This window comes from Haemorhous mexicanus, chromosome 5, assembly GCF_027477595.1.
Source record: "Haemorhous mexicanus isolate bHaeMex1 chromosome 5, bHaeMex1.pri, whole genome shotgun sequence".
NCBI lineage: Eukaryota > Metazoa > Chordata > Aves > Passeriformes > Fringillidae > Haemorhous > Haemorhous mexicanus.
This window is the reverse complement of record NC_082345.1, coordinates 8357244-8383251: the sequence shown is the minus strand read 5'-3', so window position 1 is coordinate 8383251 and position 26008 is coordinate 8357244. Positions and strand designations below refer to the sequence as shown.

The following is a 26008-nucleotide window of genomic DNA, read 5'->3' as shown; positions in this document are numbered from 1 at the left end:
CTTCACCTAGAGACTGTACATTACTATGACAGTAAGACTTGGAATTTTTTTTTTTTTTTTTTTATAATCATGGTCTGTTTTTTCTTCCATGCTTGAATCAACCATTTTCTAGTTATGTTTCTTCATTGTATGATTCCTCAGAAATCAGTATGCCCTGGTCTGCCATTTTCCTCTTTCATCTTTTCATAGAATAATCTAAAATTAGTGTGATCTAAGGTGTTCCAAAATCCTTTATTAATTTTACAGTTCTTTCAATTGCATCTCTGTGATACAGTTTAGTTATCATCAGATTGCTTTAGCTTTTATTTAAAACTGAAAAAATAGGACTTTAAAAGTTTGATGGCAATTTTTACTGTCTTGGAGGTAAGGTAAAGTAGCATTTTTGACAAGATGTAGGGAAGTTCTGAAGATGTAGGGAAGGTATATGCAGGTAAAGGACTTCTTGTATCCTTCAGCATGAGTTATATGAAGGTATTCAGGTGGAAAGCTTTGTTTTTGTTTCACAGCAATACTGGTTAGAGGGGCATGAACTGTATTCATGTTTCCTTTTTCCCTAGAGAGTTGCTTCTATCTGCGTTCCTGGAGTTCTAGGTAAGGAATTTGGCTATAAGCGATAGAATATGTAGAAGAGTTTTGGTTTGGTTTGGTTTTGTTTTGTTTTTTTTTTAAGGATTGGGCATATAGAAACCTTTCAAGCTCTGTCTTTGGGAGCTGGAGAAATCTGAATCCTTTGGACATTTGTAATTCACCTTTATGATGATGTCGCATTTCAAAAATGTCAGCTTCAAAAATATCTGCTGCAGTGCATGTAATATGGGACTTACTTTTTAGTTTAAACCAACTAGAGTGAAGATATTTTTTTCTTGCCTCTGAGGAAGTGGGCTAGGGCAGGAAAATAGGGAGAAACTGGTCTCAGTTTCTGTTTTGTCACCATTCATCTCTTCTGGCAGCAAGTCTGCAGACTTAAGTACCATATTCTTTTTCCCCCACATATTTAAACTCATTAATTTCCTAAGAAATGTTAAATCCTTGAGTTGCTTTGCTGGTGCCGTCTTCCAAAGTTCCTTGTACTGTAGGGAGGGGTCCATGTTACTGTTGTGTAGTGCCAGAAATGCAGTTGGAACTAAAGCTTTGTTGCACACTCCTGCTTCTGGCTGAGCTGGTGGCTCTGCTGGCTCTGGGAGCCTGCTCAGCTCCTTCTCCAGCTCTCCTGCTGGGGAGCCCTCATGCTTCAGCCACCTCGCCTGAGAGCTTTGGGCAGAATTAGGTTGATAAGGAATTTCCCTCCAATGGACTTGTACCAGTAAGAGGTATAAGTTGCTTAGAAAGATGTGGAGGGGGATGCAGCTGCCCTGCAGGCTTCAGGGATGGTCTGTTCGTGTTCACAGGTGGTGCTCCCCACTTAAAACTGAGCCCTGAAGTTTTGAATGCTGTGGCTCAGCAAGGATGACTGTTGGTGTGTGCACATGAGGTTTGGGATGAGCCAGCAGCCAGTGACTCCACTTCTTCTGTGCCAAGCACTTTGTAGTGATGACTCTTCCAAAGAGTAATTGCTGTTCAGTGAATGAAGTATATGCTCTCCTAATAACCTTTAGTTTTTCAGCTCACACATCAGGTGTGGTTTCAGAGTATGTACCACTTGCAGAGCTACAGAATGCACAGTGCTCCAAACAAAGAGGCTGTGTCATTCTTTTGTGGTAGTTGTCCAAAGCTTGAAAGGGGAAAGCTTTGGGTCTTTAACAGATTATACATAAATGCTGGGTATTGACACCCCAGATATTAATCACCCTTTTCCAGTTTATGTATTTACCAGGCAAGCTGACATAGAGAGCCTTCATTAAACTCTCTAGATATCCTTGTAGTTTATAAATATTTATGTCAGGACATTCACAATATGAAAGGCTTGCTATTTGCTCCACATGGACAAACTTACTCAGAACACAGTGCTTGCATTTGCAAGTAGAAATTATCTTGTTGTCATTTCTGCTTTTTTATGTATTCTCTGGTGAAATGGTTATGAAAATAGGGTGGGGTTTTTGTCTCATTATTATCTTGCTACAGACCTTTTGATTTCCATGTAGTTGGAACAGTTCCCCACCAATATTGAAATGGAGTCAAACATCCCAGTCTATGAATAGAATGGGAATACTGTTAATACCTTTGTCTGTAATACTTTATTCTTAATATACTTTTAAGAAACTAACCAGTCAAAGTTTAGGTTAAAAGAGGCAATGCTTTAGTTAGTAAAACTTTGTTTCCTTTGCAAAATGTTATAAACTACTTGGAGATAGAAGCATGTTAGTTTAAAAGCTGGAGTGCTTTTTGAGCTTCAGTATTTATAAGGAGAGAACAATAAGGAAATGTTTTTAGTATAAACAGACATGGAAAATGGCAACATTCATTCAGATTTTTTTAGTATCTTGTTACAGGATCACATTACCTAAATAGAATTACTCCCTTGTGATATAATCAATGCAGCAGTAATGGGATTATAGTGTTAATTCTGTTTATGAGGGCCATGTGTGAGTTCTTGATGTCCAAATTGAAAAGTAATCATATTTGAGACAGAAAATTTTAATCAGCTAGCTATATAATTTTGCATAATCAAAAATGGTTTGTTTTCTTCTCTATGATACCTTTATATTTTTCCCGTTATTCCTCCCCTCTCTGCCCAGTTAGTTCCCAGAGGAAAAATAGAATTTGTGTGTAGTGTGCTGGGGTTTTCAACCATTTGTGCCTCTAGAAATCCTTAATAACAAAGATTCTCCTCTGTCCATTGTCAGAGTTCAGGCTTCTAGAAGGTAGCTGATATGTTTGCTGGAATTCTGGAAGTTAAGGATATGTGGAAAGTAACAGAAATTTAAGGTGCTATAGAATTTTAAACTTTGTTCCCTTAGTTGTTCTGTCAAAGCAGGGAATAAAACTCCTACTTATAGTGTTAGTGTTAATTAAAATATTAACACTTTGGAAATCCAAGAATCCTCTTGTCCACACACAGATTAATAGAGAAAGAATATGAAGAATAATAGAGGAGTAGGAATTTGTAGACCTTGAATCTTATAGGGTCTACAAATACCTTATAAGATAGAAGGTCTACAAATTATAAGACCTTGAGTCTTACGTCCATTTAGAAAATGCAGTGATGTTCTTATAACTCAAAAACTTAATTGAAGCTCAGCAGTTACCCTTTTACCCTGTAGGTCATGGTGAAATGAGTAATATAATTCCAAGTTGGGTGGTTTTGTATTTATGGGTTTATTTGTTTTTCTTTTGAATTTCCAGAAATGAGTCCCATTCAATTTGAAAAAGACAAGGTCATTCACCTTTTCCAAGGGATCTTGCATAAATATCTGTGTGTGTGTTGTTGGGTGGTTTGTTTGGCTTTTTTCCTATGTGTCATTACATCTAATATAAGCCTGTTGAACATTTGACATTGGTAGTGCTGGGATATTAAAAGTATGAGAGTTAAAAGTGTGCTACAACAGTCTTTTCACAAAATAAAAATTAAATGTCCAATAATTCTCAAAATTACCGAGGTATGTTCACATCTTTCCTTACCCATTAGAAACAGTCCATAACTATTCATTCAAAAGGGGTCTTTTGGGCTAAATTCTATGTTCCTGCTTTACAGCAACTTCCTGGTAGTGCTTAAAAAATCTAAACTAACAAAAAACCTCAGCATCAAAACAAACTAAATAAGTTGTTTTGTTTGATTTGGTTTTTACCTGGTGAGACAAACTGACACACTTCAGGAAATATTTTTTGAGTATCTTTTAGTCTAGTGTGCAACCTTGGATAAATAGTTGGAGAAGTCAATCTGAGAGTAGTTCATTGTCTGTGAGCTTCTCATCAGTGTGGAGAAAGGCCTTGTATGTTGGAGGTGTGCTGCTGTTGAGGGTGGGAATTCTTTGATCCATGTGGAACTAAGAGCAATTGGAGTAAGACCCCATGGCTTGGGCTATTCCCATGGGCTTGGGTTTACTCCAGCAAAGGAGGTGAGTGAGCTGGTGGGAGTGACAGAGTGACACTTCCAGGCCATTCCTGACTGCATGTGCACCCTCAAATGTAAGCTGTTTTGGCTGGAACACATCATGAGCTGCAATTGCTGCAGAATAGCAACAAACCTTGGGGCATTCCCACCTTGGCTTGCCAGGGTGTACAAAGTGTGTCTTGTGGCCTTTAGCTTTCCTGGAATTTGGGAGATGGGCTCCAGCTATCCCAGCACCATAGTGCTGTGTCTTGGTGCTGTCCTTCAGTGGAGGGACTCAGCTTCAACAGCTTCCTGAGCAATATGATCAAGGCTTTTGGCTTGTTTGTCACTGTTGGAAGCACTGTAGGAAAAGGTGATGCCAGAAGGTGTAAAGGGCAGTGTTTTGTTTCAGTGTTTTCCAGTTCTCTTCCCTGTCTTCACAGTGCTTAGTTTAGATTGCAGAATACCATCCCTGCTGAGATGTGGGACTCTCATTGGTGGAGCCCAACAAGGCTTTTCTGCAGGAGCAGAGGTGCTTGCTAACTCACATTTTCATTAAACAGATTGTGTCGATTTAAACATGGGTGTTGCCGGTAGAACTGGGAACTATTGCCAATGTGTGTGGAACTGGTATGACTTCATCTGCAGAGCTGTGTGTTATTCTGACAACTGTTTGAGAGGCTGGAAGAGTGTTGAAGGAAGATTATGAGGACCCCTGAGAAAATGAGCTGTATAATGTTGATCCACGTTAATGTTCTGCAGACATTAATGTGGATCACGGAAGTACTTGATTGCACATCCCTAAGGAGACTTCCTGCTTTCCATAGCCAGCAGTTTGTCCTGGATGGTGCCAGGTCACCTTTATTTTGCTGCTGCTCTGTAACCAGAAGGTCATGGGAGAAGGTGGTAGTGTTTCATGGCAGTGCAGCTGCAAGATGATGCATCAGCTCTCTGCTCATCCTGTTGTCAGCCAGGTAGATTCAGAATATAAAGTTTAAAAAATGTCAGAGCTAAAGTGCTGTGTTCCACCCCCACGAGAGTGCAATCAAAAGAACTTCAGAACAGGGGAGTCTGTGTTACAGAAAGGTGGACAAAAGATCTGTGTGAGTGTGCTACCTAGCACTGAGGAGGGCCAAGCTCTGGTAATCCTGTTGTATGGCTTTGTTGCCAGTGGGATGGTTTGGAAGGTGATACCTGCTATTCAGAAAGTTTTTTGCCTGTCATAGGCTGGGACTTCGTGGTGTATTTCAGTCATGGGTGCTTTTGCTATAATCTGGCAGGTCTATTGGCTTTTTATGCCTGGACCTGGTATTTCTGTTCTTTCCTGAAGTCCTTTTTATTTTCTTTTTTTTTTTTCGCTCCTCACATTCTCATGTCTCTATCCTTCTATCTTTAGTAAGGTAATTTTTCCCCTGCATTTAGCAGGCTAAAGGATGACTTACTGCCTCTGTACCAGTGAGTCCTGCAGGATGTCTTGGTCTATAAGGCTAGTATCTGGCCAAAGGACTGAAAACAGTAAAGTGCAGAATCCAAATGCTGTTGTTGCCTAGCTTGGTGTCTTTGCTGTTGCACTGATATGGCTACTCATCTCCTTTACTAGCCTGCTGCTCCTGTGACCTTTTGAGTTACCATCTGAACAGCCCTTGCATAGCTTTAACCTGAGGAATATATTTAAGGTTAGCTGAAAAGAGGAGAAAAATCTCTTTCTGCCAAGCTTGGGCTGCCTCATGTTTGTTTTAATAAATTCCTGGTTGCCTGCTGTGTCCTGCAAGTATATTTGTGAGAATAAAGAGTTTCACAGAGAAGAGTGAAACTCTTTATTCTCACAAATATACTTGCAGGACACAGTTCACACTCTGTTCACAGTGAAAGAGGAATGGTGGGTACTAGTAAGTCAGTTAATTATTTTTATTTTTAAAAACGTATGGAATTGTGTCTTGTGTGGAAAAAACTGGGAAAGTGCTGTGATAGAGAACTGGGTGCAAAATCCTGGCCTGTTGCTTGCAGTGCTTTAAAACTCTTATGTATTTCCTGGTGATTTTATTTTTTGCTTGAAAATATAAACCATCTCTGTGTAAGTTTCTTGAGGCTGGCTCCCTGCTATTTGGAAAAAATTATGTTAATTTTCAAATTTTCTCTCTTCTTATTTGATACAAGTCTCCCAGGCTTTATTCCCAATGCTACCTCAATCTTTTCATTCTTGCTTCTCCAAACTGAGCAGCAAAACTCAAACATTTGCAGGAAATCAATATACAGAATTTCTTGGAAGCATGAGCAATGATGAAGAAATTTGAAACCCAGGGGATGAAGGGACAGTTGTCACAACTGACTGCTCCAGAGTCCTTGTGCCAGTCCAGAAACCTTTCCTTACATTCTTGTGTTGATTCTCTGTGGGGCATCTTGGGGATGATTATTGTATTGCATACCAGGAGTTTTATGTGTTGAATGGTTTTAGGGAGGTTGCAATCAATGTTCTTTGCTGGTTATCTATGTCCATTTCTCTGCTTTTCCTTCTCTTGTGAGCTGAATGTGAGTGCATTGTCATTCTGTCAAGGCATTTGGAGTCCTTGCTTACTGTGCCTCATCCAGGTCAGCATGTATTTGTTTGGTACACCTCATCACTGTCCCCTCTTCTCTCCAGTCCTTGCATTTGCTGTCCTCATAGCAGTGTGCTTGGCAGTGCCAATTCACTTGAAACACTCAGAGTTCTTCAGCAAGACTTTTACAAATGGGGACTATTCCCTTCCCAACTCAACAACATCTTCTTTCAGCGTGACAATCCAGCGGGATTCTTCCCCTTACTTCAATGTGGATATTTCTTTCCACAATGTCAGCAGCTGCTCAGTGGTATCCACACTGTGATTCTGTGGCAGGTTGCCACAACTTATCAGTGGCCACCTCTGCTCTGAGTCCTGTTCCTTAACTGGAGGTTCATGAGGAACTGGTTCAGCTAATTAGTCAAAGCTGATGCAGTCCTTCCTTTCCCTCCTGTGCTACTGCTTATATTGATTTGATTTTTGGTCTGAACTGATTCTGGATGATGGCTGGCTAAAAATTGCTTTTTGGCAGGTGGTGGGGAGAGCTCAGTAGCCTTCTGCTGGTTTAGCTCCCTGCATTGTCTCACCTGCCTTGTGGCACAGGACAAGTGCTTGAGCCAACGCAAAAGACGGGTTGGGGACTGACAGCTGGAATTGGAGCTGGGGAGAGAGGAGATGGCTGCAGTCACATCTTGAGCAGATAGAGCAGGCTGCCAGTGGAGGGGGGGAGAGCTGCTCCCCCTTCCAGCTCCCTGCTGCTTGCCTTATGTCAGCTTTGGAGTTTGCTGAACCACTTCTTGAGTTGATTCAACTTGCTAACCCAGTCAAACCTTTCGCTGACGTAGTGATTTGAATCAGCTTGGGAGGGGGCCCTTAACTGAGGGAGGGGGTAGAACAGCATCGCTGGGGTTTGGGACTGAGAAAAAAGGATTTGGGGGAAATGAGTGTGTGCTAATTGTTTTAGCCAGGCTAAACTCCATGTCAGTGAAAGAGAATGAGCATGTTGAAGGTAACACTGCTCTCACCTCATGGCACCCAGAGCTGTTCTGGATCACTGAAGGTAGGAAGGAGAAAGTGGGCATTTGTGGAAAAGGCTACTGGACTGGTTAAAGAAAAGCATGACAAATTCTGACAGCTTAAAATTGCCACTGAAACACCAAAAAGATTAAAAATCCTTTTTAGCTGGTAAAGTGCTCATTTTATCTTGGTTTGTCACTTAGCATCCTGTGGGCAGCAGCATTTTTATGGCTGTAACGGATGCCCATACGTCAGATGTACAAAGCAAGATGTGAGTAAACAAGTGCAAGGGAAAGCAGACTTGAGTGTCCTGGGGATTAGCAACTTTCAGTAAGAGAGACAGGAGATGCAGCCAAGAGAAATACATGGTGTAAGAACTGAAGATTGGCAGTGGGAAGAAGGATGCTGGTAGAATTCTAGTTGTAAAAGTAAGGCAAAAAAGATAATGTCTGGACTTTAATACTGCTTGTGGTAAACTTAGGAAAGGTCTTACTTGAACATTGGAGTTAAGAAACAGTAACAGGCTCAATGACCGCTACTGGCAGAAGTTTCTTAGCATGTAATTTATTTTTGTTGTGGTTGAAATGTGTTGAACTTGAGTTTTTGTCATTTTTGTGTTCTTTAAGGAAACATTTTTTCTTGCTGGTGGATACAAGAAAAAAATCCCTTAGTTTATAACTAAGCATAACTCTTACTCTTGTAAGTAAGATTACCCAAAGTATTGGGTGCTTTGTTTAGAAGAATTACCTGCATGTAGACCTCTCAGGTCATAGAGGACATAGTAATATTCATTAGTATTTCCATTCTTGATTTCCAGGATAGGTGTTTTTATCTTTCAAGAATATGTGCTTCTCTTCAATGTATTGTAATTTGTTGTCGTTACACTATATTTTGTTATTATGTCTATAGAAAGAGAAATGAAAACATGTAAAGAGTTCACCTTCTTAAAATAAAATCTGAATTGTATCTTTTTGCCCCATTAGAACTTAACTGCCAATTAGTTGCCCAGCTTTGAAAGGGGATGCTCCTGGACTTCTTCCCAGGTTATTAGCACAGGTCATAACTTCATTATTCAAGAAAGTCGTCTCTTCAGTGTCCTGTGCTTTCAAAGCTGGGGCAGGGTGGGATCTTCTGGCACAATTTTGCTCTTGGCACTGCTGCCTGGGTGAAGTAAATTCAGAGATGATACTCGGTCCTAATGCTGCCAACTTCAGTAACTGGATTTTATAGCCCATTGAAGCCTTAGTGTGTTCTGGGAAGGGCTGGAGGCAGTGGGGAACAAACCTGGTTTTTATTATTTTGGTGATGCAGGCTTCATTCCTGAATGTCGCAACAAATTGGAAAGCTTAACTTGCTCATCTGCCAGCCCTTTGGAATGTGTTACAAGTTGAGGCTTTGTATCAAACTGCATGAAGCTACACATCCTAAGTGTAGCTGTGTTTCTCCTGAGTTGTCGTTCAGCTAAGCTGTCTGATTGATGCAGAGGTGTTTGTCTGCAGTCCCTGCTCAGCCAGTCTGAGCTCCAACAGGGAGTGAGTAACCTCTGCACATGGCTCTCTGAGGCTCAGCAGTGCCTTCAGGCCTGGCTGATTACCTGGTGTTCCAGTTCAGTGCATGCTGAGTGCATGGGTGCTCCATGTTGCACATAATAATGAAGTTTGTACTCACTGGTGTGTGGATTTACTTTTCTCCAAACACTGGGCTCCCTGTCTTACCAGAGAAAGCTGTGCCAGCTGGCTGCACACTCCTGTGTGCACTAGATGACACTGAGCTGGCTGTTAACTAGATTTTTCAGGTTACAGTTGTAGGCAGGCTTTAAAAAGTGAAGGTTTTTATTGTATTACAATTTTTTACACCTTGCAGTTTATTGAATACTTTTTTTCTTGGAACGTGTGGTCTTCATAAGCAATCCACCGTTCAAGAAAATGTACTGTAATTAATTTTAAGTCTTAGGGGGTAGGAAATTATGCAAGGAAGGAGATAGCAAAGTAATAATTAGTTATTAATATAAAGATTCTCCATCTTATTTTAAAATGTCTACCCCTTCTCCATGGGAAAATAATTTCTAAACTTGCATGGTTTTTTCCATAATAAAAAATTCCTTTCTGGAGAAGGGAATACAAATGCAAATTTGGTATTATTAAAACCAACAAAGTTTCAACCCTCCCTTGTTCTATCTAAAGTTCAGCATAAATCAAGTTATAGTCAGTGTTTCTAAGTTTAGGATGACAGTCTAAGCAATTCAGTTTTCTTAAAAACCAACAAAACTCCCACCACCCCAAAATATATATAGAACTCATTTAATTGCAGGTAGATGAAGGAACATTCTTAGTTCTTTCAGCTTCTCCCAATTCATATGTGACAGGGTCTTTGAGAAATTGTTTTGTGATAAGATATTGAGACGAGTAGTCCAATCTTGGCAACCTGCTTTTGAATTTACTGAAGTCTGTGAGTATTTTCAGTTTCAGTGTGAGTTTGGCATACAGGGATCTGTTTCTCTTCTGGCAGTGTGGCCCTTGACATTACTGAGCCATGCATGTCCTTGGCTCTGTAAATTTTCACCTTTTGGTTAGGATATCCATCCTGCTGCAGATTGGAAGTGTCCACCTATGCTGAAGAATAAATCTGCAAGATCCCTGTGAAATTTGTGTGGTGACAGGTAGAGGAGCATTTATAGATCTAAATGCCTCTGTAGAGCTCCGGTGCTGCAGTTTCTGAGTAAATGCAGGAAAAGGTAGAAATGTTTTTTGGTAGTGGGTTTTAAAGGGTGTCATTGTCTGCCTTATACAAATGTAGTGTTTTTCTGAACCTGTTGTTGAAGTAGGAATGAGGCTGGAATTTTCATAATGCTATATATAGCTTGTGGTTAAGGACAATTAAGCAGGCATATTACATTTAAGAAGCAGTCTTTTTTCATGGTTACTGCTTTACATTAGTCATCTTAGGTGTTATGAAAAATATACAAACTGTGCAAACTGACAGGGTAAGCAAATAAAGCATATAAAATGAAGGCTTTGTGTTAGAGAACTAAGCAGGAATGTTAGAGCTGAGTTTGAAAGAATTGTGTTGTCCATTCCTGTAGAATTATTTTTCTCCCTACCTCCTCATACTACCTTCAGCACTCCAAACCAACATTTGCCTCATGCTGTGCAATGAATTTTGTATTTTTGTGTACTATATGTAAAATGTCTGAGATATCTAATTTCAGGGAATATTGACATGCAGGTGGCTCTGATAGCGTGACATGAATTATGCTTCTATATATTACTAAATTATATCAAGAAAAGTAATCCTTGCTTAGGTGAGCCAGTACTGAGTGCTTAGAAAACTGCTTTACTCTTGTCTTTCTGATCCTTCTCTACAGAGCAGTGTCATTTAGGCACTTCAAACCTCCATTTTCTTTGTTCTCTCCCTTCTTCTTTAATGTCATTTTAATAATGCACAACCCAGAATAGGGAGCTGCCCATTATGAAGACTTGTAACCGAGTTGAAAAGGTTTGAGCCGCTGCTTTTTAGTCAAACTTCAAAATGGCTCTCCAGTATTTCTTAATTTTGTAAAGATACCCTTAAATCTGTAGCTACCGATGACCTGACACACTATGACAGTGCAAGCCATGCTGGATCCGAGTGATGCTAACGCCCTGTCTGTGTGTCCCCCCGTTTCTGTCTGTGTGCAGCTGCCCCGCTGCTGCTGTACGCGAACCGCCGGGACCTGCGGCTGGTGGACGCCGCCCACGGCAAGGAGAACGCCACGGTGATCGTGGGGGGCCTGGAGGACGCGGCCGCCGTGGACTTCGTGTTCCTCAAGGGCTTGATTTACTGGAGCGACGTCAGCGAGGAAGCCATCAAAAGGACAGAGTTCAACAGATCCGGGAGCGTGCAAAACGTGGTCGTTTCTGGACTTCTGTCACCCGACGGGCTGGCCTGTGACTGGCTGGGGGAGAAGCTGTACTGGACAGATTCGGAAACAAATCGCATTGAGGTTTCTAACTTAGATGGATCACTGAGGAAAGTTTTGTTTTGGCAAGAATTGGATCAACCCAGAGCGATTGCCTTAGATCCTGCAAGAGGGTAAGTCTTTTTTAAAATAGTTACAGATACCAAAATTTGTACTATTTCTTGTTTATAGGAGTGTGCCTTTTGTTGATGGAGTGACAGAACTATCCTTTGTCTCCTCAAAAAGGAAAGAAGCCCAGAAGTTTCTGTCTTCGATTAGGTGAAAAAGCCACCTCATAGGCTTAGAGGACTTCACCTCAAACTTAAGGATAGCTAATTGGACAGAAGTCAAAAAGTCCTGCTTGGGCAATTTACTAGAAAAAGAAGTGAACAAAGAAACTAATCGCTTTTGTAAGGTGTTTTACCAGGAGCAAGAACCTCTGGCACCTGGCTGGGGTTTTCTCTGTTTGTTATTTTGACTTTTTATTAAACCTTTTTGTTTTTAACACTTGCAACAGAAGCCATCCTGCTGATTTTTATGCCTCCAAGGGTAGCTGAGCTATCTTGGGTGTGTCACAGACCTCTGAGAGCTCGAAGAGGCTACTATAACACTTGTTTGTTGAATGATTTCAAATGCTGTTGTCAAAGTTATCCTAAGCCATTTTGCATCATTTGTTTCTCTTTCTATTGGTGTGATTTGCAGACTTGTGAAGTTCCATTCATATTTGGTTTGTGAACAATCAGGAATCATCAGACTTCAGAAAACGGTACTAGAAACTTAGTTTGGCAGTAGTGCAGAAGATTAGCAGAAATTGAGAAGTTCTAACCTAAAACTTAATAAAATCTGCTTTCCTTAAAAAGCTGTGTCAGCTGCCTGTGAACAGACAGACTTGTGCCTCTCTGAAGTGTCAGGAAATTAAATTTTTTTGAGCTTTATTAATTGTTGATATTCATGCTTTATTGAAACATCTGAAGAAATGAGAGAAGTCAACATACTGTATTAACAACTACTTGAGATGTGTTTTGAAGCTTAATCAGAAAATTTACAAGAGAGGCTCCTTTCTGTACCCTTGGGGGAACTCCTGTTTTAAAAATCCTATATTTTTGTCTCAGCTCCTTCTAGAACTGATATGATATTCTCAGCTCCCGTTTGAGTGCCTGGATGTGGCTCTTTTTGCTCTGTTCTTGGGACAAAGCAGTGTTTGCCAACAGTGGAAAATTCAGTGGAGTTTTGGTGATGTTACGTGAATGGCTGGCTTGAGGTTACCCCAAAGGCAGTCATCTGTGACAAGGTGTTTGGGAGAGCCAAAGTGGAATACTAATGGAATATCCTTGATGCTGTGTAACCTTTTGAAAATATTTTATATCTGTAGTATAGAATGAGTTTTTACTGTATTTTTTTTTTCCTTGAACAAGCAAGTTAATCTGTTGTACTGCCATTTTACATATGTTTTTCAGACAACTACTTTTTGGGGGTGACAAACTAGTGCCTTATTTCTTTGGAAAGATGAGGGTTGTGTTTCACTGCTTGCCATTTCTTTGCCTTATAAGTTTTGTTTGGCTTTTTTCCTCCAAAAGAAGACAATCTCTGCAAAACACAGCTTCTTTCCTGAACTTCATAGAAACACTATATCTTGAGTATTTTCTTCAACAGTTCCAATAGTTCTTTGACAATTTATAAACAGAGGATATGTTTATTTTCCTGTACCTACATTTCAAGCTTTGGAAATAACAAAAGTATGGATGTATGCTTTTTCCATGTATTTGCCACTTGTAAATTGGAGGCAATGATAGTGTTAGATGTATTTATTAGATTCTAAAACCCTTTAAGAGTGTAAGGAAAGTGTAATGTTCATGTCTTTTCTACCCACCATCCTGAAAGTGAGAGAAAAAGGAAGGAAACACACATTTAAAGTGTGTTGGCTTTGATTTGGCTTGTAAGCAGAGAGAATGAGATTCTTGTTGGTTAGGAGTAAAGCTCTGTTGTGGAGCCAGTTGATCTTTTTTAAGAACAGTGCTTGTATTTTCTGAACGTGCAGAGCAGTGTGCTCAGCAATCCCAACTTAATGTTTGCATACTCTTTACTCTTTCTTAATACTTTACACCATGAGGAAAATACAAAAAGACAAATTAAATAGGTCAGAAGTAAAGCAATCCTGTAACTTTTTCCATATTGATGATCTGTTAAAGCAGTAGGAGTAAACACTCCTAAAAGTCTGCTGAAATTTAGACCAAAACAAGCAAAAAAAAAAAAAAAAAAAACAAACCCCCTTCCCAACTCAAACAAAACTCCTCTAACCAAAGCAAAAAAATCCCTCCAACAACTGTAATTTGTTTTTTAAGGACAAAGTAGTTCCAAATTTTTGAAGGTCACTTTCTAAGTTGTTATGTGAAAGGTATGTTTTAAGAAGGTAATGCAGCAGTATATCCACTTTCTGGTTTACCAGTGTTGCAGGTGCAAAAATTGCAGTTCTCACATGCAGTTTTATAGCAGAAAACCTTTCAGCTTTTAATAAATTTGGTTACATTTCAGAAGAGCCTCCAAAGCTTGAAATATAGGTGGAAGGGTGACGTGAGTGCAGAGATGTAAATTTAAAAAGAAAAATAATTCCCCAAACTGTCCGTGCATGGATTCTTCTTTTACTAGTATTTACATTTTTTTTAGTCCTGTAATTGTCTTTTGGTTTCAAGATGTTGCCTGGCAAATAGTGGTAGGAGTAAGCCATAAAAAATTCTTAGAGCAGTTAATAAAATATGAAACTTGGAAAAGCAAACCCCCTCACGTTTTCCTGCAGTCTAATGCATCTCCTATTATGCTCAGACAATGTTTGTTTCAGATACAATTTTCTAAACTTGCAATTCATGAAAAGAAATAATTTAGCAGCAAAACTTAACACTAAGGTCATCTTTACCAATTAGTTCAGTTTTTCATCAAAGTTAAATTGTGAAAAATAGTTTATCTAACATAGCATGCATTAAGTGTTTCATGAAAAAGCTGAAAGCTGATATAAGTCCCAAACTATTAGTCTTTTCTGGGGTTGGATGTATATTTATTAAATGTATCTATCTTGCTGAAAACATGAGAATGCCTACTTGGAAATGAAATGTTAACAGTATAAGCTAGCAGAGATGCATAGTGATGAATAATGCATTTTCTTGGAAGTGTCCCACATAGTGAAATTTAGTAAAATTTAAATGTTTCACCAGTGCTCTGGTCTTTCTCACAACTGCTGCTGTAGGATACTCCAGGGCTGTGAAGGTCACTGCTTGGTGCTGTGATGCTTTGGAGGAATGTCATTGGGCTCTTTCAGAGCACATTACAGGAACAGTTGAGGCATTAAAGAGTAAGTGGTTTGGACAGCCTTTACTTCACTGCCAAAACCATCAGGTGATTGTGTCTGAGGTTCTATGTGTAACTGAGATATGGACTACAAGTTAGACTTGGTTCCCATGTCTGTTATCAGTAATAAGAAATGCAGTGGATTTGCTAATGGAAAATATTTTGTATTTGGTATCTGAGGCACAGCAGCCAAGTCTGGGGTTTTTTATTTTTACTTTCTGTAGGAAGGCATTAAAATCTGAAAAATCTATATTCTTCTCATTGGCCATCTCCTATGTACATTCTGAGGGTTGAGCTCATGTATGAACATTGCTCATGTTCATACACTACAACTTCCTTGTTTTACTTGATACTCAATAAAATACTGTGTGTGTAGCAGGAGAGAGAAGGGCCCTGAGATGAAGGTGAGGGGAACAGGGTCTTAGTTTAGCCTTCTTTTGAAGTGAGCTGGCACATTCCAGGAAGGCTCCTTGGTCTTATCCATCCTTTCTGGAACTGTTTTCCTGACTGGTGTTAAACAGAGACCTTTTTAAATAAGATCTGCAGCTGGGGATAACACTGACATTTTAGTGGTGACTTTTTCCAGGAGAAGACCAGATGTTAGATCGCCAAGTGCAGGAGAGCACTGTATTTAAGAGCAGCTCACAGGAAAGTTGAGCAAGTAGAAAAGAGATTTTTCTGCTTCAGCACTCAAAATGGAAAAAAAAAAAAGGCATTTCCAGATTCTTGAGCAAGTACTGCTTTAAAGTGCAGTATTGTATATTTGTACTGCTGTTTTCTTGTTGTCTTGGGTTTTTTTGTTTTTGGGGGGTTGGTATGTTTGGTTATTTTTACTTTTTAATTTGAGCAGCCCTTTTGTCCCCATGGTAAAGACTTCATTATAATAGTTTCAATTCCCCAAAAATTACCCTGTAGACAATCAACTTTCTTGGTAAGGAGCACTATCAGAATGAGCTGGCTTTTCTCACTGCAACATGTATTGTTCACCACAAAGGGAATTTTAAGTGTCTCCTAGAAGTGGTGACTAATTGCTTGCTTTTCAGGACATGTTTTAAATCAAGTGACTATATAGAGTTACCTTAATTGTTAAGGTCTTGTAAAACTTTTGGGTTGTAAAGGGTTTTGGTTAATGAATGGAATTAGAGTACAAAGAGCTACAACACTTTTTATGGCAGCTGAAGTTGATTTCTGGATGAAGTACTTTGAATGTTGGGGAAGATCTTCAGGTTTAATGGGTACCCCTCCCCCAGCAGACTTGCATTTTTTTTCATGCAAAATTTTGCAGGGAACACATACTTTTTTTATGGACCTACTTCATTTGGTTTTTTGAAAGTTGAAAACTGGTGTCTGTGCATGTCAAGCACAAAAGCAGCTGTAGTACAGGGCTTACATCTTAGCATTGCAATGAAAGATTTGTGGGAAGTGGTAGTACTTTTGCTGAGTGGTTGATGTTATACAGCAGAATAAGAAAAGGGAAATGGACAGTTCTATTAACAGTCACAGTGCCTTTGATTTGGGGGAAAAACATTTTAGAAATGAAAAAAAATTCACTTTCACAGTGTATTTTTGTTTTCAAGAAGTTAACATTACATAAAATGGCACTTTGGATGTAAATTCCCAAAATAATGCAAATAACTGAAGGCTTTGCTTCATACCATATCTTGCTTGGTGCCACCTCCTCACTGAGCAGCTGATTTCTGACTGGAAATCTTTCTGCTGCTCCTCTGCTGACAGTAATGCTTCACAGGTGACAGATCACTGCACTCAGCTGATTGTTTGCTGTATAGCCTGGCCTGTGTACCAAGGAGGTAATTTTGAGGTTTTACAGGTGACATGTAGGCAGGTGATATGAAATCTGCAGACTCCTATGGTTATGGCACAGAGATTTATAAGGTGTATTTCATCTTTCTTCACCTAAGGAGGCTCTGCTGATCAGATGATGTTGATGATTGCAAATACATCACTAAATTCAGGTAATAGCTGGGATATTAAACAAACCACAAGGTACTTTTTCATTACTTAAAGATTGCAACAGTATTGCAAAGGTTGTCCTGATGAAATTGCAACAGGGGTGGCCTGCCTTGTCTCTTGGGGCTGCATGTAGCTCTGGGAAGATCTAAAATGCAGCTCTGCTGTCCCTCACAGGTGGGTGATCCTTGCACTGCTGGTTCACCTTAATCTCCAGGCATGGCCTTTCAAAGCAGAGAAGGTTGCCTAGGCCAGGATTATACTGCCAAGAGCCTGGCACAGCATCTGGAATGTCCTTGCCATCTCCTGCCCCTGAACTACTATAGCTCCCTTTGCTTCTCAAGTACAAGCTGTTTGGAGCTTGGCTCTTGGTCCTATGAAGTTCTTTGTGGCTACTGGGAACAAGAGCAGACATTATTCATTTACTGTAATAGCCTTGAATTTTAACTCTAGGGAGTTGTTTGTTTTTCTTTAGGATTTTTTTGCTTCGTTTTAATCTCATTGACAGGCAAAACTTTGCAAAGTTGGTTTGAGATTGGTCATGTGTGGTCCTTGCTAGTTTCTAGTCCTTTGCTAGGGTATTTCCATGTTGGATAGGTGCAGAAATTGTAAAGCTGTCATTTTATTGCACAGCTCAAAATGTTAATTTCGTCCTCATCTTTTTTCTCCTCATGTGAAGGAAGAGGTGAAGGAAGGTAACCAGAAACCCACATACTTAAAACAGTGAGGACTTGGAGAGGTGACCTCTCTTGTAAATCTTGCTGTGCTGGTTTTAGATGTTACTGCCACTGTCTGCCTGTCCTCACCCTACTGCCAGAGGTTGCCAAGAACTCAGAGGAGCATACTTGCTAATATATTTTCTTTATTTTGCAGTTGTTCTGCCTAGTATTTTCTTTGTGGGAGGAGATGGGAGAGATTTGGCTTGCTAAAAATCAAACCAGAGTGCCCAGAATTGATTAGTGCAGGACAAACATTTTTCTTATAGACTTGTATAACGAAGTTGCAGCTGCTTTTAGCTGTAGGCAAGTTTGAAAATAGTCTTACATCCCTACCTCTTTCATTCAGTTCTTGGGCTAGAAAACAAGACTGTGGAGGGGATTAGTTGAGGGCTGTGCTTTCCAGCTCCTGTAAACCTTCCTGTGAATGTCAATAGCATCTTGCAGCACTGTACAGTTTGTCAGAACACTTCAGTTCTTTGGCTTTTTTTTCACTTTGTCTTCAGATTCAGACTTGTTTGGGTGAGACATGGAAATATGATGGGCAAAATGATGGTCTATTGGCAATTTAAGGTAACTTTCAAGAGTATGATTTGTCCTGTCCTTTAACAGGTCAGTGCTGTAGTGATAAGGGTGACAGGAATTAGTTAACTTCATGCAAGCTATAAAGTATTCATGTATCAAAGTATGCTTCAGATTTGCATGCAGTGTTTATTAAATAAGTTAGAACGAAGTATTTAAAGTGAGGTAGTAATTTCTGCTCAGCATGAATAACGTCTGGTGATGAGTCTTTGGGCAGCCTTCTGTATCTGCATTTTCGGTCCCTGCAAGTATAATTTAGCATCCAAGTCTAGACTGTGAAGACCTGTTGTATTTTAAAAAAGAAAAATTATGATTTTAAGCTTCTGTTATGCATTATGGTAATTAAAATATTTTTCACACACTTCTAAAAATGAAAATAGTTTTAAGATAACTTTTAATAACAGGAACTCAAAGGTACCATATTAATTTACAGCAGAGAGTTATAATCTGGTAAATTGTTCATTCTATGTTCTTGCTTGAGAAGTGCAAAGTAGCATTGCTTGTGAAGGAAGTGGAGAGGCTTTAAAGGAAAGTCCATGCAGTTTCTGAGGAAGGGGCCAGAGTAAAAAAAAAAGTCAAAAAAACCCAAACAAACCAAAACCCCTACAAATAATCCTTTCTCTTCCCCAAGTGTAACTTAGATAAGTTGGCAGTGTTTGTCAGGAAATGGTAACTTCAGAATCCATGACAGCTGTTAAGACTCGTAGCCGGGAGCTTGTGATTGCTCGCTACAACTACTGCAGCTGACTGAGCTTAATAATCACAAGGAATTACTTTTATAATTCACCTTGGAAAAAGGTTTTGTTTGTAATCTCTTTATTATCTCAAAGCAGGATATTACAGAGGAGATTTTTTTCAGAAATTATGATGAGCCTTGCAGACAGTGTGTCTTAAGGCAGATCTGCACCAGAAGACAAAATTAGCCTTTAGTGATTACAGCTCATTGCAGTGAGGTTTAAACTCTTTTTTCCTGTATCCTGCAACCATCTTCTTGCCTTTCTTGGTGAGCTGCAGCACCACAAACACACTTCCTGCCATAAGATGAAATAAAGCTCCAGTTCTTGCTGTGCTGTGTCAGCCAATACACCTGTACAGCTGACCAGGGGTGTTTGTGGCTGTGCAGAGCCAGCCTGAGTCACAACAGGTCGGGAGCGTGGTGGTGTCTGGCCTTTTCATGGGGTGCACAGATGGAAGAAATCTTACATTTCCTTCATTTAAAATCAAAGTAGTGCTCGTTGGTTGTGGACTGGGTGTGTCCTCCATCTGTGTTTTGGGGAGTTACTGAAATGTGTTCATTTTAGAGTGTAAAGTTTGGCCCAAACTTTAGAACAAAGGTTTTGGTCTGTGTTGTAGAAAGTGGAGCAGAAAGTTGCCTTTGTTCCTCTGGAGGACATTGATAACTGGATTTATGCATTTGACCAAAAAAAGATTGATTTATTGCTCATTTCTTGAAGAAAGCTGATAAATTCTTTTGCTAGCGTGATTTGAAACAGACTGATAATATTCTTTAAGTAAACTATGGATTACATTTGTTTAAAATCAGAACATTCAGCTGTATGAAATTTCGGCATGATTAACAGAATAGTCTGTAGAAGAACCATCTTTATTTGGCTGCATTCCTGGAAAAAAAAAAAAAGAATGTCCCTGTGGAGAATGAATGTGTTCCAGTTCTGACATCTCTGCAAAGTGGTCAGATAAAATGTTGCAGGATAATACATTGTATGGAGGACGTTTAGCAAATGTAGCTTTTACAGTGCAGCCAGTGAGAAAGGAGGACATACCAGGGACAAATGCTGAGGTGGCCTAATATAAAATACCTAAATAAGCATTTTGAGAACTTATGCAGTGACCCTGGGACAGGAGCAGATTAGAGTTGGTTCGCATTACAGGATGTCAGGGCTGTTAGTTGAGCCTATATCTGAACCAGTACTATTTTAGGATCTGTGTATATATGCCCTGAAAATCAGCTTGAACAAAGCAAAAGTTACTGCTTTGGATTTCTGCTTGACCCTTGGAGAAAGAAATTACTCCTTTTAACTCTCTGCTGTGCAGCTATAGCTTAAGTTGTGAGTTTATGGTTAGTCTGTTTCTTTGGTAGTGGATTCCCCCTTCTAGGTTGTTTTTAAAGCATCTGGCCCAGTTGTGGGTGTTCTGTAATGAGGGAAAGTAATAGAAAAAACCTGAGCCTTGTCAGTGGGAGCAGAGTCACTTCAGATCAGCCAGTGATGCTATTCCATGGTGTTGCTCTAGATTTTAGACTGTGTACTTTAAATGCATATGTGTGGGTGAGAATTGTATATGTAATATGTGTTTGTGGTGTCTGTGTCTAGTTAATTGTATCTCATACTTGAAACAGTCTAATTGTTTTGTAGCTTAAAACCTAAAATCCAAACAAACTGACAGAACATCTCCTTTCCACCCCCCAAAAAAACCTCAACCAAAAAAACAAACACAAAGAGCAAACCATAAGTGTCCATAAATATGGAACCCTTTTTTTCCCCTTGTACTGATGAGCAGAAATATAAAAAATAGTAACACATTTTCTGGACCTTAATGGTTTAATTAGAATCCTCCTAATACCACTCTCTTAAAAAAAAAAAAAAAAGTCAGCACTCTGGGCCTCTCTCTTCCACCCTCCTCCCCCGCCTCCTTTCTTTCCCCAGGGTTGTTTAACACATACTTTACATTTTCATTTCTCATTTTCATTTCTCATGGGAACCATGTAGTTTCTCACTTTTACATCTTAATTTCATGTTTCAGCATAAAGTATTACTTGTATTAAGTTTTCTCTGTCACTTCAAGCAAGAAGTGGTAAAGATAGGAAATTATGCAGCTAAGAGCACTGTTAAGTCTAGGAGCTTTTTTCTAAATAAATCTGTGTTAAGTGTGAAACTTGCTTTTCTTATTCAAAGGGTAAATAAGATCTCTGCTCTAGCCCATTGTTTAAAAAGTTCCTTAAAATTCAAGAAAATGGTCTTGCTTGTGTGATTGTGTAAGCTTGTGTGATTCTTTTGCTGTGTATTGTAGCAAAGCATATAAATGTCTTTAATTCTCGAGTAGAAGCAGATTCTTTTACTATAAACAAGGTGTTTGTCATCGAATAAAACTGTGCCTTATATAGTTATCTAAACTTGAGGTTAAATTCTGACAAACTCACGCTTGTACTAAAATATACTATTTTGATATTTCTATGATTTTTTAGCATGCATTTTTCTTGTACATGCTAAAAAAAATTGTTTCTGTGAAGTAAATGTTTAGATCTGGTTATAAGCCTTGCTAGCCTGGCATAAAAATTAAGTGGGGGAGGGAAATGACTCAAGAGGGATAGATGGTTTATAAAGTAGTGGAACTGTAAGTACATCCTGCAAGAACTTTCAGGTACATGAACCAAAACCTGCCTATTTATTATTGTAAACACTTGAAATGTGATGGAGCTTGAAAAGTTAACAGTCCAGAGCTGTCTAGTTTTATTGTCCTTGCTAATGTTGCTGAACTGCTGCTTCACCTGATCCTGAGATGTCACACAAACACTCTAGTAGCTGTACAAAAAGTACAGGTTGTGCTGTAATTTTACTGTGCCTTCCTGATTAAACAGTTTGTTGTTTTATTGCAATAGGATAGCATGCTGTTTTCATCAGTATTTTATAATGTGCTTACTGTGGCCAGCAGTGGTAGCTGGAGGTTCTGGCTGAGCATTTCTGTTGCCCTCTCTCTCCACACGTGTAAAGGCAGTCCTTTGGCTGAGCATTGCTGGATCTGGTGTCCAAGCCAGCCCTCAGTGCTGAGCTGGCAGCTGTAGGATGGCTTGGCCAACCAGTCAGCACTGTAACCAGAGATTTGTTTTGGTGAAGCTCTGATTGCTGCTCATAACCACTAAAAGCTTTAGCATTAAATAAATTATATAGTCCTAATCAACATTTTATAACTACAAACCAAATTTGGATTTAAATGATGGATACTATGAAAGCTTGAAAGTACAATGTGTTCTTGAGGTTTGACAGAAATGTGTTACTTAACTTGAGAAGCATTGTCTCCTTGCATAAAAGAATGTTCTTCTATTTAAAGAAATGAGACTTGGAAAACTAAATCCTTAATATAAATGTATTCATTTTAATGTAATTAAAAATGGTGATCTTTCATCAGCTTGTATAACCAGAGCATTTTGCCCACTATTTAAATAGACAAAGGGCAGCCTTATTGATAGCCATGAAATGTAAACAGGTTCTCCTTGCTTCCAGTCACAAGTTTCCCTGTCTGGGGTAGATTCTCATTAAACTGTGGCCCTATTGTTGCAACTCCTGTCTCCTCTGTATCCCTTTTCAGAATAAAATGGCTGCTGTCATGCACAGATAATTAGATAATGAAAATTAAAAAAGAAGAATCCAAAATATGGAGGATTTCTATGCATCAGCAGTTTTAAATGTCCAGCAGGACACACCTGAAATAGAGCCAGTGTCTGGAAGAAAGGCTTGGTAATTTTTGTGTTTTGGGGCTTTATGCTCATCCATAAAGAGATAGTCTTGACATTTTCTCCAGTATAAATAGGATTCCAGATGCCAAAGGGCTACCTGTGCAACAGGGTGGGAGGTTTTAGATTTTTGAGCTCTGGCTCCTGTTAAAGTTTTTTGTCACTCTTTTGTTTGCAAAGACTGACGTCTGCAAACAATTGCTGAATAGTTTATCTGTAGAGTTCACCAGTATAATGTTAGCAGTACATACACCAAATGATCTATGAATAAGAAGTGTCTGAAATGTGTTACAGAAGCCAACCCATTAAAAACAGAATGCAGTTGCAGAACAGCTTGGTTTGAGTGCACAAAGCCTTTGGAGTTTTATCTGGAAGCTTTCACAAGCATGCTTCCTTGCTGCTTGTTTTACCTCACACTTTGTGGTCCTGGAGCTAAGGGATTGGAGCAGCTATCAGGATGTTTGGAGAAGATGGAGGGATAGAGAAACTCCTTAAGATGCTCTAAAAGTAAGTTCATGAAGATCAGAAGTAAAATTTGTCTTATTGGAAAATGCTGCCTGGCAGCTCTTTATAGACTAGCAGAAGTCCTATATTTAGGGTGAGAAAAGACAAAACAAATACAGTGACACTAAATAATTAAACAGGCTTGATAAGAACACTCCTGAAATCAAGTGGAAAGTCATCTATGGGAATTACTCGATGCTTAAACCTTGCCTTGAGTACTGCCTGTCTAATCTTAAACTCATGAGTGACTTGGCATCATTCTTCTATTGCTGATTTTCAGGACTAAATTTGATTGGGGAATTGTTGTTCGTAAATTTACAACTACCTGCTTAACTAGAGAAAAGAAAATGCTTTGTAGCAGTGAAAGAATCTGCAGAGCCAGTTATCTGGAAACTAAATTTATGGAGTAAATATACTGAAAGAAAAAATTCTGCTAATGGAAAAGCATGCAGTATTTTGAAAACAGGGTTACTCAGTGAAGTTTCTGCATAAAACACACCTAGTTAGAAGCAAATATGTGGGTTTTGAGATGGGAGAAGATAAGACAAGACTTTTTTAGAATACATATTTATCAAGATCATCTAATTGTGCCATTCTTCTTTCCTTGTCTCCCCTCCATTTGCCTCCACCATGTACACCATCTACTTTTCTGACTTTCAAAGTGTGCTTTGCCATCAGCTTTTGGAGGGAATGTGTGTTACCCCTAAGTATGAGGGATATCCTTTGGGTTTGTGGCTTTTAAGTACTTTTCTTTCTCAAGTTCTGCTTTCCAAGTTATATTTAAGATGCTCCTTAGAATCTGTCCTGTGACCTGTTTTTTCAGGCTGCCTTGTTGTGGTAGACCATGCAGTTTGGACAGATAAAATCACAGTATTTATTGTTATTTTGCCATAGCAGTGTTGACCATGCTGTTCAGGTAGAGAGCTCTGGTTTTGTACAAAAGGTTTGTGGCATTCCAGTGTCCAGACTTGAAGGATTGTTTTCTTGGTGCAGACCCCTATATGTTTTCTTGGTGCAGGACCCTGATCCCTTTTCAGGAACTGCTGAATATGAACTTCAAGGGTTTTCCCCTTGAGGTGGTAAGGGATATAATTAAGCTTAATCTATGTATTTTTTTCTGACCAAAATCACATTTAAAACAGTGTGATGACTGCTCTCCCCTCTGTGTGTGCCAAAATTGGTTAATGAAGTAGAGTTTAGCTGGGAATTTGAAAAATGCTCAAGCTATGTAATGAGAAACAAATATGTAATTAATTTTATGCTTGAAATTTTTGAAAATTGATTTCAACAGAAGGAATGGCTGCTTTTTTCTTTTGCACACGTATCTTTGTGGCAAATGTATGGTTCTTGTGAACCATGAAACTCGCCATTTTCATGATATTTTGTTGCTTCTAGGTAGGTTTCCTTTGGTATGAGCATGGTCAAGAAGTTCACATGAATGTAAGACAAAGCTTGTCAAACATATATTGAATGAATGCTTGACTAATGTTTTTATGATGGAAAAGTTCTGGGTCCTTTCCTACAAAACAATAAGAAAAATCTATGGGAACAATTAGCCTTTTTATGTCTGACTTTGAAGATATTACATGACTTGTTTCTTCATTTCAGCCTGTCCCTCTGGAATTACAAAGTCACTGGCATCTATTTTCTCAATACTGTTGAGAGCTGTGTACTAATCTTTACAGAGATAGCTTGGTGTTTTCTTTGTGTCGCTAACTGAAGTTTTAAGGAAAAAAATAAAACAGTTTAATGCTCCAAAATCATAATGAGATATGATTGATATTGATTTATTGATTGATATATCTAGAAAGTCAGCAAAAATTCCTAGTCAAACTGTGTACATAAAGCTTTTGACTTTAAATAGTTTTATTTCACCTAGAATTACCCTGTCTTGCATAACTGAAGACAACACCATTTTAATGTAGTTGTGTTTCCATGCCTGATGAGAAATCATGTAAGTTAAGAAAGTTGTAATTTAGGGCCTGGTGCAGTCTCCACCTAGGCATTTGTAGACTGAGTTATGCAATTCACATGCCCTGTTATATAGTTAATTTGATTACAACACCTCATTCCGTGTTTTGGCAGTAGGAACTGTTTGACAGGAATGGCCATGCCTGGTTTTAATTCAGAGTGTCTTATTTTTCTTGACTTTTTTTGTGGATATATGTGTTACGCTCTTTAGGATTCAAGGTGCTTTAAGTTGTTTTCAAATACTGAAATTCTCTGTAGTCAGCTGGTGATTTTGGAGACAATAGTGGGCATGGACAGCATTCTGGTTGCCCTTCAGTGAGGGTATGACTGCAGTTTAGTAGTGGAGGAGTTGAATTGGTTCTTTCAGAATTCAATTTTATTTTGGTCCTGGTCTGTTTTTCACAAGTTTCTCTGAATTTAAGTTTGTGTCTATTACCATGGTAAGAAGTGGGAAAGTAGGAGGTTTTACATTAAGTAACAATAACTAGTAGTGAAGACGGTGTGACCTGATAAAGGTGTTTTTCACTAACACATATGAACACCAAGCTCTGTTTTTCCTCCTTTCTACCACTTCTTTTCAACATAAGTGTTTTACTACTGTTCCTCTTGTGAGAAGTAGGGTTGCTTTCACATATCATAAGAGGAAGCAAACTTTTATATTTTATATTTTTTTTTGCCAATCACTTTCTAAGAGTTCCCTCTGCTCTTTCAGCCTTTTAGTCTGCATTGTAGTGTTTTGTCTGTGTCACTCTTGACGTGTTCCAGAGTGCATTGGATGAATTTGTTTAGAGAGGCAGTTATTTTATTTCTCTTTGGAAGCACAAAAATGGGCAAAACGTGTCAGCAAAAGTAAGCTGAATGATCCCAGAGACAAACTTTTGTTGCTGCCAGAAGAAAAGTACCATTTGATTGAATTGGTATTTTGATGTGTATTTTCAGTAATAAAATCTGTGACCATTGCCACGGTGACTGTGAGTGAGGTAAATGTACTCTACTGGG

General features: G+C 39.0%; 1 protein-coding gene across 2 annotated transcripts in view; it reads left to right on the top strand.

The window, feature by feature from the left end:
* LRP6 (LDL receptor related protein 6) overlaps positions 1 to 26008 on the top strand; it is a 121271-nt gene that overhangs the window by 3662 nt on the left and 91601 nt on the right. For both annotated transcript variants that reach the window (XM_059845799.1, XM_059845798.1), the window contains exon 2: positions 11202 to 11595. In XM_059845799.1, the coding sequence (XP_059701782.1) occupies positions 11202 to 11595 (394 nt within the window). The remainder of the gene's footprint in view (positions 1 to 11201; positions 11596 to 26008) is intronic.